Source organism: Rhipicephalus microplus, chromosome 3 (assembly GCF_043290135.1).
Source record: "Rhipicephalus microplus isolate Deutch F79 chromosome 3, USDA_Rmic, whole genome shotgun sequence".
Lineage (NCBI taxonomy): Eukaryota > Metazoa > Arthropoda > Arachnida > Ixodida > Ixodidae > Rhipicephalus > Rhipicephalus microplus.
Genome location: NC_134702.1, coordinates 176524357 through 176537608, shown reverse-complemented (window position 1 = coordinate 176537608; position 13252 = coordinate 176524357). Strand labels below are relative to the sequence as shown.

Sequence of the window (13252 nt, the reverse complement as noted above, 5' to 3'; positions counted from 1 at the left end):
TTCCAGCATTTTCGTTAATAAAATTTCAGTTGTCAGCGCTCTTTCTGTCTTTGTCTCTTTTTCTGTAGTTACATCGTAACTACTCGTAGTCTTGCGCTGTACAAATATGTTGAATCCCTATCACCAACTAGCCCAAGCATAGAGAGAGGCGCCTCTCTCTATGCATAGAGAGAGGTGCATAGAGAGAGGTGCTTAGAGAGAGGTGCGTATCACTGCGGAGAGAGGTGCCTCTTTCTGCAGTGATACGAATCGACGACAGGCACAGCCACAGCACTGACTCAGCGGATGCTCTGCGGCTACTTCGCGGCACCAGGTCAACAAGGCAAACATTCCTCCACTACTTCAGCGAAGGCATGACCCCTAGTGAAGCAAGGAGACTGCATGAGAGCAAGCTCTCTATGGAAGATGATGGCCCTGCAAAGCTGGCCAATGCGGCTTTAAATCCGCCTCAAAGAACGGTCTACCACTGGCACAGCGTTTGGAGGGAGGCCTGTTTTGGTGGTACTCACATCGACCCAGTGCTGAAACTGGAGGAAAAGGCTTCTTTGTATGCAGCTCAAGGTATGTCTAAACTTGTGGGAGAATCTGTCCTTTACGTAAAACAGTATTCATAAACACTCATTTTCAATGTGTGAATGGTGAAGTTGTAGCTATGACAAATTACAGACACATTCAGCACAAAGCCTCATCTACTTGTGATTCATGCCAGTGGCTTGGTTGTACACTGCACCTGCCAGTCAGAGCATACATTTACCATTATTTTCTTGGGAAGTAAGAAATGATGTATTTACTTTGAAACCCACAACTTTTTGATGAATTTATGTTCCTGTGAAATCAGAAACATCAAATACTTGGAGTAACCTTGAGTATGGCAAACTTAAAGCCCAAGAGGTGCACAGGTGGTCGGAGTTTCAAGTGGCAAAACCAGGAAACCAGAAAACCAGATCAGATTGATAGGAAAATCAAAATGATGAAAAAGAAAGGGGGGAAGAAGAACATATACATGACCAGATAAAAGAAATAACAAAAACGTTATTTATTTTCTTTGAAAGTGACACTGACTTATTTTTAAAAGGTTTTTGGTTCAAGGCATAAGTTGGCAATCTAGACCAACTGACACGTTGCATCAGCATCAATTCACAGGGAACCAGCATTAATGAAGCTCGCGAGTCAGCCCATGGAAACAAATTGTGAAATATAAAACATGAAAAAAAGAGATGAGATGCCTCATACTGGCCGGCCTATGTTTCAATGTAAGTATTTATCTTTGTCAAAGGCATTTTGTGTTTCTTGGCTGTTACTTGAAAGGATTAGTTGTAAATGTCATTAAAGGAATTGTTGAAATTTCGGAAAGCATGACAGCAGCAGCAACCAGAGCTGCACAGAGTGTCAGCCACACAGGTCAATCTAGAGAGGCTATTTAAACTTGGGAGAAAACAAAAAAAGAAAAGAAGTGTAAAGCGCAAGAACGGGACAAAGGAAGGCAATACAAAAATGGACACTGACTGCCAACTGAAATTTTAATCAATAAATTCAAGGATACACGGATACAAAAAAAAAATGGTTAGATTACAAATCTTCAGTCATGTGCGTCATATCAAATTGATTTTTTTTTCAAACAGATTAGGTAGCGGAGTGCTCACACATCTATGGCCCCTTTGGTGGATGGCAAAAGCCTCAAATATTTCCCGTGCGAGCCTTTGACAACAGCCTTTTAGGACTGTAAAATCCGATAGACGAAGGCATGCTGCAGCCAAGCCTAGCACAATGTGTGGCTAAACTACTACAAACACCAATCTTTACATGAATTGACACGTTTGCGAGGCCTATAACTGATGCACCGCCCAGTCTGTACCACAGACACACAGCCGCACGAACACTGAATTATGACATATATTGATCACTGGATGAACGGTTTGATATGTTTCTTTGAATAGCTTGCTCCGCTTCCTTCCTGTTCGTTCGCATGGCGGCACATTTCGCCTAGCTTGGTGGCACCGATTGCTCTCACTGTTCAGAAAGATGGTCAGGTATCTTAAACCTATCTTATCCTGGTCCTGGCGCCATACCATTGAAGACTGAGAAGTAGAGCCAAAACAGAGAACACCTTATTTGACAGATGCGAAACTAACAAAAAAAAATTCAGCAGATTCCATATACTTTGGACTTCACATTATGTGAAGCATGCGAAGGGAAGGTGGCCGTGTTGTTATTTTTTTTATTCAGCGACATGTTGTGAAATGATGCTAAATATATGTACAATTGTTGCAGGAACAGATGCATATTGAACAGTTGCAGATGTTTCTATAACCATTTATTTGCACTTGCACTGTGGTGCCATCAGTAACATGAGTATTAGCAACACCAGAAGTGATCAGCTGATATGAAGGGTTTGTGCTTGCAAGGATGGTAACCCTAGACACTGGTACATAAATCCACTTCTGCGCATGGCACCTAACTACAACGCACGTTTACACAACAAAAAGGTTGTAGCATAGGAGTAAATATGTAATCTTTATGAGATTGCATAGCCAGCACTGCAACCACATTTGACGTTTTACAAACATTACGGTCTATTCGAAAAATAGTTCCGAGATCTAGCATGGCTCTGTGGTAGAATTCTTGATTGCCTCGCATCATGCTTGGGTTCGACTCCTGCTGGCGCCCTGATAGATTAATATGTGGAGTTTGACGACCCAAAACCACCATATGAGTATGAGAGACGCTGTAGTAGAGAGCTTCGCAAATTCCAACCACCTGGAGTTCTTTAACGTGCACCCTAATCTGAGCACACTAGCCTACAACATTTTTGCCTGCATCGAAAATGCAGCCGCCGCAGCCAGAATTCGATTCCGCGACATGCAAGTCAGCAGCCGAGTACCTTAGCCACTAGACCACGGCGGCCGGGCCCTGCTCGCACCCTGACATTTTTCTTTGTGTTTGTCGAGTAAACGCTGCCGCTGTCAGTTTTGTCTTAAAAAGGCCCTGCAACACTTTTTGAGCATGACCAGAAAATGTTGCCATTTGGTAGAAGAGGCTCCCGAGAACACACGGGCCAAATATTATAGTGCAGCACGCGGCTTGGAATTTGCAATAAATAAATGACTAAAGTCAGCTAAAAATTGCTTTCTCTCGTTTCAACAAATGATGGAGGAAGCTGAAAAATCATTCAAAGGCCATCTATCAGCCATTCGCCAATTTTAGCATGGCGCGCTCGGCCCTTACAGGGATCACCGCGAGAGGCCGCAACTTGTCCCCGCGTGCGCTCGCGATCACACAGAAAAGGCCACGTATTCAAAGCAAAAAAAAAAACACAGAAAAAGTCTTCAATGACGAAAGGCTCGTGTGACATATTTTTTTTTTTGCCCATGCCATGCTTAGCTCCCAGAGCTTTCGCCGGGATGAGAGCAGAGCGAATGCGATTGCAGCATGACAAATCTTCGAGAGTCCGCTCATACTGGACGTATTCTTAAAATTTTTGCAGCGTTGAGTTCGTGAGGCAATAAGCTCTTTTAGTGAATTCATTCCATGGTTACTTAAAAAGGTGTTTCAGAGTCCTTTTAACATTCATGCGTTACAATGGCCCATGTGTGTTCTCGTCGTTTTTGGGTAGATACCAAGTGTCAAACAGCTGTGGCAAGGTATGTGCCACTGTTTAACTGTTTAACAAGAAGTGTTTAACAATGCATATAATGTTATTTGTGTTTTGACCAGCGTGTCATAATCATCAAACCCTCTCATATTAATTTAGGTTCCCACCAAGTTAAGGAGATTATCACGAAAGCACCCAGGCGTAAGCGGCTAGATAGACAGATAGAGATAGACAGACAGATAGATAGATGCCACCACCGCAACCAGGATTCGATCCCGCACCCTGTGGGACAGCAGCCGAGTACCTTAGCCACTAGACCACTGTGGCAGGGCTTAGATAGATAGATAGATAGATAGATAGATAGATAAATATACAGGTAGATAGATACCGTAAGTGCATGCAGTACGCAAAGAAATGCTCCGCATCTATAAGGGAATGCGGGCACCTGCACGGGTCCATGCTCTCTTGATTTTGCTCATCTTCCCTGCTCTGTCTGATACTAATATGTAACAATGCTCGCTGATGTAGCCTCTTTCCCTTTGTCATTAATCGCTGTGTAGCTGACAGTGTGCTCGTGGAGAATCAATAAATGAAGTACAAAAAGATTGCAGTAAACCTGAACTCCACTCGTACTTCAAGGAGTTAAAATATTTTTACTGCAATTGATTTGTGAGGCAACAAACTCCGACAATGAGGTAATGTTATGATCGCTTGAAAAAAGCCTGCAGGACGTTTTTAAAAGGCAAGGTGAAGCTAGAACTAAAACTTACTTTGCAGGAACACTTTGCACTGTACAGAGAGCAAAATGGCCATTAAAAGTCATGCGCCTGAAGATTGTTCTTAAAAGACCACCTGCCATTCCACATAACTTTCCAGGCACTCACATAAGTGTGACTCGTGGTGGCAGCAGTGCCTGCTGAGCAGTGGTCGTGGTTACCCCCATCATGCGACGAGCTCATAACCTCGAGCTGGAAAGGGATATCGTCTTTGTTGATTCGACTGCCTCATGCGACACCACCAAATGCGCAGTAACAGTGGTGCTGACTGCGACCAAGGCTGGTGCTGTCCCACTCGCAGTACTAATTCACAAGGAGCAGAGCACCGATGGCTACCTGGCTGCTTTCAAGCTCCTCAAGGAAGGCCATCCTCTCTGCTTTGGAGGCCAACCAGTAAGTAAGGAAGTAGGCACAAAATTGTAAATTTTGTGCACAGTGAATTGCTAAATAATAATGCCATCCCAATTCTCTATAATAGCATTGTTAACACAAACTTACAAGAGCAACTAGTGAAGAAAATGTAGAGGCCAGTGCTCAAGGCGTGGCTTGAATATAATTCAGTATCTGAACTACAGGTTTTCCCGCCCACTTTAATCCAAGTGCCAGCTTAAATAATCTGCTTGCCATTGAAATAATCTGAGCACCGAGCTATTTAATCCATGTGCCAAACATTTAATCCAAGCGCCAACTCAATGAGGCCGCATGTCAGTGAGTTTAATCCGATTGCCAATGACTAATTAAAGTGCCAGTCATTTTAATCCACGCACTAGAAACACTAGTTTGCCGCTTTATACAGTATAAATGTGAAAATAACGTAAACATGAAGTCACAGGAAGAACTTTTCCTTCACCTATACATGCTTGCGCTTATGAAATGAAGTGCGCATTGCTATTTCCTCCTAACATTTTGGTGTCATGGCTTCAAAATAAAAAAAGAACAGGGTGTGTTAATTGCATTAATAAGTACTAAGAGTATTTGCTCATAGAGTCAGTGTATGGTTCGTCGATACTGCATTATTCTGGCTAACTATGTACACCATCCCATATGCATAGATTCGTGTCGTCTGCTAAGCAGACGGCTTTCGGCTACTTATTCGCTGAGGCATTCGCAGTTGTCTGCTCAGCCCGGTGATAACGATGATAGACAGATGGTCACCAGGGCCTTTGTCAAGCCCTTCTCGCGGCTTTTGGCCTTGGCGACACTCCAGTTTTTGTCTGGTAAATAAATAAAGTTTGATTTGATTTGATATTCATTCGCTCTTGACATCAGAAACAACCATTTAAAACTCAAGTTGCATTTGTTTCGGTTCATTTGGGATTCAGTTTTTTATAAAAGCATCAAAAAAGAAACTCCTGTTTTCATATAAAAAGACAACGATAGTATGTATTCCTGAAGCGTGTTTGCTTGAAACACGTGTTCATCGAATACACATAATTTTGTTTGAATAAAAGATAATTAATATGAATATAAAATATGACTTCTGTTTTCCACATCAGGGTCACGAGTTTGCGTCTTATGTGCCCGGCAGGACGAAAGCCTCTTAAATGATTTCTAATTTGCTCTGCCCTAATTTATTGAGCACATACCTGTTTCTGACTCATCACTGCCCACAGTCAAGTTCTTGATATCTTGTTATGCATCCCGGCACTCCGATAACAATATTATGTCAGCCGCATTGCATGACCTGGCCCAGACATGTAATGCTGTACAAATCTAATTATGAGCTTTGTTGACGAACACAAAATATCCTTGCTTTTTTCTTTCATTGCTATTAAAATGACCCCACCCGGGCCAAGCACTCATCTACAAACTTGTACATAGCACAGTATAAGCACTGCAAACATGGCTCAAGCGAACCACGGAACTTTCGTTTCCTTGAATACTAGCGGCGAATACTAATAATAATGATTTATTCTACTTTCCGACTATAGTATTTTATATTGTAGAAACTGCATTTCAAATGCATTGCCATTTTTACGCCCCGTATTGGGCTTTTTGTGCATGGATTGAACTGACTGGCACCTGAATTTAAGCCATTGGCGATTGGATTGAACATGGTGGCACTTGGATTAAAATCACTGGCACGCGGCCCGATTGAGTTGGCACTTGGATTAAATATGTTGGGGCTTAGATTAAATGTTTGGCACATGGATTAAAGAGGTTGGCGCTCAGATTATTTCAATGATGTGCAGATTATCTAAGCTGCCACTTAGATCAAAGTGAGTGGGAAAACCTGTAGTTTCCTATGGAACTTCTGTAACTACTTTTGAAGACATTTCTGAATTCGCATAGTGTAAGTAATGACACAATAGCAAATAGCTCCATTAAGCTGGACCAAAAAAAAAAAGTTGTACCAGGACAGAAATTATTTGTGACAAAAACAAAAGTAAACAATACTGCACAGGCTAAGCCACAGGAGAGGGCCTTTGTGGTTCTTGTGGGCATTTATTGAAATCACCTACATGCTCTCATCATCATCATCACACATTTGGCTATGAATTATAATCTTTCCCATGTGACACCGTCATTGTGGGTGAAGTGTGCCTGTTCTGTGGATTTCACTCAGGCTAGATAAGCGTTTCTCAAGCTAAAACATGTGCCCACACCATAGGTCGGCATAGCTTGTGGAACTCTCTCAGGCTCATTCATGAAACATATCAGTCTGTTCAATTTGCCTGCACCACGTGAACCAGTTCACGATGTTCTGCGTCTTGCCATTCGTTTCAGCTGTGCAGCATTGACAACCTCTGAACCCTGCCATTCATTTCTAAAGGTGCAGAAGAGGTACAGCGCTGGTTCACGATTTTCCCGCCCCTCCCACACTGACAATGCCGGCTTGGTGCAGCCGCGCGCGCAGCTGAGCAGACGACGCAATACTTTGGTGTAGGCATCATACCTGCCTCCACTAACACGATGTGTTTTTTGCTAATAAGTTTGTGCCTCATAAACTGTATGCATAACCATTTGGCCATCGGTCAGTGTTCCCTTAACGGTGTTAACTAAGTGAACAGAAATAAGGCCTGCATCAGCACATCGTCATTCGTTTTGGGTGTTGCACTGTGCCTGCACCACTGAACTTGCGCTTCACAATTTCTGAACTTTGCATGCACAGCCGTGAACCGGTTTCAATTGGTGCAGGTAAATCAAATGCACCTTGTATATTGAACTTTCCACTCATTGTACTCAGACTCACAAAATGTTTTCTGAGCTGAACTCACCCAAACTCTCGTTCACACATATATATTTATTTAACAATACTGTAAGCCTTTGTACAGGCCCATACAGGTTCTTAAGCCGGACTCACTCAGACTCAAACGCACCAAAACATTACTCAACCGCACACACTCAGCCTCAGACTCACGGCTGGACCCGAGTGTGAGTGAGTACTACTGAGTCAACTGATGAGTTCATCAGAATAGAATTAGCTTCTTTGATTGTGGTGTCACTGCTCTTTAACACCAACATCTGATGTAATCGGTGCTCTTCTTGGTGCCGCTTTACACAGCATCTTCGAAAACGAGTTCCGAGTGCTTCCAAACCAGTAAAGTCATTTTTCTTGGAGGAGATGTTAAAATATAATAGTCGAGAAATTCCCTGGAAGACTTAGTTTGGGACTGCCAAGGCGCCCCCTTGTATAATTCAAATGTCTAATAAATAAATATTGAAACGGTGTATAAAAAACACTGCCTTGGAATACCTATGAATAGATGTGAGTATAACTGTGAATCTAGATAAGGCTGAGTAATGCTGAAAATGTCTAGGTGGAACCTCAAGTCGGCAAAAGAAAGTGGAACTCACTCAAGAAATATATTTTGCGCTTTAGACACACTCGGACTCAGACTCTCAAAAATTTTGCTTAGCCGAACCCGCTCGGACTCACACTCACTAAAATTTTCTTCAAACAATCTCTCTCGGACTTCGACTCACAAAAATAGTGCTTATCCAGACTCAGACTCATAATGTGAGTCTGAGTGAGTCCGTGTGAGTTGGCCAATGAGTGAGTTCGTGGACCTATTGCCCGAACTCTCTCCTCTTTTTAAAATACTGGTAACAGATGCAAACTTACACTTGTCTTTAACCTTGAAACTTACCATAAATGTTACTGCTCTCTATAGTTTATTAAAAAGCAAATAGCAAACTCAAGTTCCATAGAAAATTATTAGCCAAGGCTATTTATATTTTTAGATTTACTCACGAAAATTGTTCTCACAACATCCACGACTTTTCTATGCCTTTATAACTATGGACAGCTTTCAACTTTATTGCATTGTCTGCCAGGCCCCACAGGTACTCATGAGTGACAATTCGAGTGCTGAGAAGGCCGCCCTGCAGCAGACATGGCCGTCAGCAAGGCAGCTTTTGTGCCATTTTCATGTGGCACAAGCGGAGTGGCACTGGCTGACGACATCTCACAACACTGTCGACAAAGACCAGAGGAGACGATTCATGTCTGCCTTCCAACTGGCAAGTTCTTTTGCAATCTAGTTGTAACTCTAGCTCTAAGATACGAGGTGCATTCGTTGCCTCTGCACTTAGTGAACAAATTCACAATGGTCTGCTATTTTAGCATTCGTTTCATGTTTCCAAGATGATGGCGCTGGCATAGCAGAATAGGTGTATAAAAAGCACAGCTGTCCTGCAAGGCTAGTGCATGAATTACCTTCACTTCCTCGTGATATAATTTGGAGTGTATGCCGCACAAGATGCCCTAATCTGCAGATGACAACGCAGGCAGTATTTGTGTCCATTTTAATCACATTTAAAAAGTACACCAGTAAACGTCTGGTGGGTCCAAATGATTTCAAATGCCATAAAATGAGGCTTGTACAAATATTCAAATGCTTTGAATATTCAAATGAATAATGCAGTAATCAAATTTGATTTCAATCGAAGTTGAATTGCTGAAAATTTTGAATTATTAAAAACAAACAAAATAGGTGTATATTAGTCCACATGTAACACTCTGTAAAGGTGGTTTCACGGCAGTGGCGGGATGCTAAACCATGAAAGCACTTACCCAAGCATATTAGACCGCATGTAAAAGTGGTTTCACTGCAGTGAACTTGTGCTAAGCCGTGAAAACACGTAATCAAGAGAAATTCGCACTGCAGCAAAGCCCCACTTCAAGGTTTTAATAAAGAATTACAATGACATCGATTCTGCTTTTTTTTGTTTTCAGTTTAAAAGCTCAATACACAGATTTATATGCTCTGAGTAAAAAAAAAATATAAACGCAGCATATTTTACTGGCTATTACTTGGACTGCACTAAAAGTCGAATGCTGCTACAATTCGAAGTTGTTGCCACTTCTTTTGATGAAAAAAAAATGGCCTTTGCATAGGCCCTGTTTCAATTTTAAAGATCTGTGCAAGTTTGTTTGGCCATGACAAATATGCCCCTTTTTGTTTATAATAAGCAATATATATACTATTTTGATTCAATTAGATATTATTCGACCAAAATAACTATTCGCTTCGAATTCACTTCGAACCCTAAAATTCCCTATTCGCACAAGCGTACAGAAAATGTCAGCTGCATCAACTTTTATGCACCACCGCTTGGCAATTCGTAGAGCAGACCGCGGCAATCAATTTCCAGATTACAGCGCTGCACACCGTGCACAGCCTCCATTTCGAAAAGCAATTCCCGCGCTCCTTTCCTATACCTGACCAATCCTCCTTTGATGAGCAGTGACACAAATTCGCCGATCGGCGACTTGACGAAGCACGCAGCTCATCGATTGGGTTAAACCAGTCACGACGGCAGGCTACGCTTTTTCCTCCCTTTGAAAGAGAAGGGTGGCGAGACCTCATGAAAATTTGAAACTAGCTGAAACCAATGTTCTAACCTCTGTGAATTCTTTAATAAAGTATTTGCAAAATCCTTGAGGAGGCAGCATGTTCACGGAGCAAAGGTGCACATATTTTTGATTTTTGGTCCTTGGGGGTTGTTTACTGGCCCTTTGAACTGGGGAAGCATGTGCAGATCACAAAGTGACTTCAATGCAGACAGTGAAGCATGAATCTGTATTATGGTGCAGTTTAAAAAAAGCGAAAATATCCAAATACGAGCGCCTCATTGAAAAATTTCCTGCTATCTGCACGTCATGTATGCAGACACAGCAGAAAAACTTGAAGCTGCCACTGCCGAAGTGAAGGCCCTACAACACGATGCCTTCGTGCCTAGAGTTCTGACATTCTTGCACTGACAAGAAAAGTGGGTGCAGCTCTACCGTTTGGACGTGTTGACAAGGGGCCACAACACCAACAATTTTGCGGAGGCAACCATACGTGTGCTCAAAGACATTATCCTGAACAGAGTGGAAGCATTTAATGCAGTCGCACTTGTAGACTCGGTGGCTCTGGTGTGGGAAAAATACTTTGAAAGCCGTATCCTCCGCCACGCCTACAGCCATGTTGCAGCCCATCAACTGCTGTACAAGCAGCTGCTGTCGAGAATGCCGAAAGACACAGCCGAGGCCATCCAAGTGGTAGGCCAGGGACAGTACATTGTGCCTAGTGCGACCCACCCCAGCTCCAGTTATGAGGTCTATGCTGACATAGGACTATGTACGTGTCTCTTTGGTAAACAAGGTGCATTTTGTAAGCACCAGGCTTTGGTGCAGAAAAAGTACGGACTGTTTCCGAATGCTCCGGCACTGAATACTGATGACCGGTACCAACTGGGACAGCTGGCCCTGGGCGAGAAGTGTCCCCCCAGGATATTTTTCGAACCCTTCCAAGAGGAGGAGCCCAGCAGTAGTTCCAGAACCACGGCAGGTACCAGTGCCCAGCAGGAGGAGCCAGACGAACTCCAAGCAATGCAAGGCACCAGCACGCAAGAGGCCACACACCTCGCACCTGTACCGTCGGTGCCTGATGCAGCCCAACTTGCCCAGGTAGGGCAAGCCCCTTGAAAGGGCCCTGAAGTACTTTTTAATTAAACATAGGGAATGCTACTGAACAGTAGTCAAGGCTTCTTTTATTTCTGTAAGCATATTATTGTTCTCCACCGCACTCACGAATTTACAATTTCATATTGGTGGATGTCGTCATTCTGAGGGCGATTTCAAGATTTCAACACTATTGGTGTCGTATTGTTCTATGCTTGGGACTACAGGTCACCAATTGTTGGTATTAGCAGCACTTTCACTAACAGAATAGTCAAAACAGGTGACAGGAAAACCTTAACTTAAACTGACTCCTCAGCTTGAACTTTATTCTCGAGCAGTTGTCTACAGTTAGAGAGGAGCAAAATAAATGTGCAGTTCTTGTTGGTGTGCGGTACACTTGAAGTATATTTCTTTCATGACTTTTGGTGCAGGCCCAAGAACATGCATATGAGTTCCTGGAGGTCCAGTTGCAGCGTGTGCATTCTATGAATGCACACAATCCAGCTTACCTTGATTCGTGAAGAGCCTTGCAGAGGAGCTTGCTCGTGTTCAGAACAGCACCGATGGGACAGGACTGATGCTGGCATTCAAGGCTACCGCTGCAGCAAGACGTCGCCGGGCCCGTCACATAAGGGTGCAACCGACCAGCACAGCTAGGCGTAGGCCAGGGCTTACAAGGGGGTCCAAGAGGGTTCCTACAGGGCGCCCAGCAGTTGAGCCAGCTGCCAAGAGAGTAAAGAAGAGGCCCCATTCTTTGAGCCACAGCATAGAGAAAAATGTGCCTGGTGCAAGGCTGCACTGAATGGTAGCTGCGTCCCACCAACTGGGCTCATGACAGTTCTAGGCACAAAGCCAACTTGGTTTCAAACATCATTTCTAGGGTTTTATGTGGCGAAACGATGATATGATTGTGAAGCACACCGCGGTGAGCGACTGATAATATGTGGAATTTAACGTCCCAAAACCACCATATGATTATGAGAGACGTTGTAGTGGAGGGCTCCGGAAATTTCGACCACCTGGGGTTCTTTAACGGGCTCCCAAATCTGGACACACTGGCCTACACCATTTCCACCTCCATCGGAAATGTAGTCACCACAGCCGGGATTCAATGCCACAGCCTGCGGGTCAGCAGCCAAGTATTTTAGCCAGTAGACCACCGCGACGAGGCCCACAATGGGTGACTTCGGATCAAATTAGGCCATGTGGGATTCTTTAAAGTGAACCTAAATCTATGCGAAGGAGCAGCTCATCGCCACCGCTGCACTTAATGCTTCATCTTTGATTGAACCAAAGCGAGAACGACTCCTCGAATTAGCTGTAATATCATAACCTTACAATTGGTCACCTTAGCCACAGGCAGAAGCATTTGGCTCTGCATCACTACTTCAGTATCATGCATACAGCCTTGTCAAAGCTGATGTTAAAGAATGGTGCCCACTAATCCCACTAGTCTCTTGGATCCACCAGGTGTGGCCCTCACAAGTCACAATCAGATACTCATCAATGTTCTGCAGTAACATTGTGCCATTCCACTATGAGCGACTTTTGTTTCGCCTTACCGTCAGGAGTAACGAGCTCTTCAATCGCATTTTTTGACTGGCGGGGGGGTTAATGTCCCAAAACCACGACACTGACAGCATTGTTATGTGCCGCTTACCTAGAAACCGAAGAAGTTAGAAGACTAGGTGGTGCCTGTCCTGGCCATCGTGGCTGTTTTTAACCGCAGTATTGTTACTATGAACATTGTAAATACACTCGTTTTCTGTCATTTCCCCGAAACATCTTTGGTGGAGGTGCTGGGCACATCAGAAACACACAACGGAACTTCGCAGCGGGCGTATTCTTGGACAGTCCATCATGCCGGCAGACAATTCTGCTGATCCAGCCCCCGCTATGCCGAATGCACCCAGTCACATTGTTGTGACCCACCTCCGAGGCCCAGGCCCCTTCTGCGGGACTGATAACAGTCAGGTGGAGAAGTGGCTGGCC

The 13252-nt window shown here is 43.7% G+C and overlaps 1 protein-coding gene across 1 annotated transcript; it reads left to right on the top strand.

The window, feature by feature from the left end:
- Positions 1 to 346: 346 nt before the first annotated feature.
- Positions 347 to 9515, top strand: LOC142803439 (uncharacterized). Its single transcript, XM_075888561.1, has 3 exons — positions 347 to 561; positions 4469 to 4761; positions 8647 to 9515. The coding sequence occupies exons 2-3, from the start codon at positions 4537 to 4539 to the stop codon at positions 8851 to 8853; spliced, it is 432 nt and encodes a 143-aa protein (XP_075744676.1). The 5' UTR covers positions 347 to 561; positions 4469 to 4536; the 3' UTR covers positions 8854 to 9515.
- Positions 9516 to 13252: the final 3737 nt, after the last annotated feature.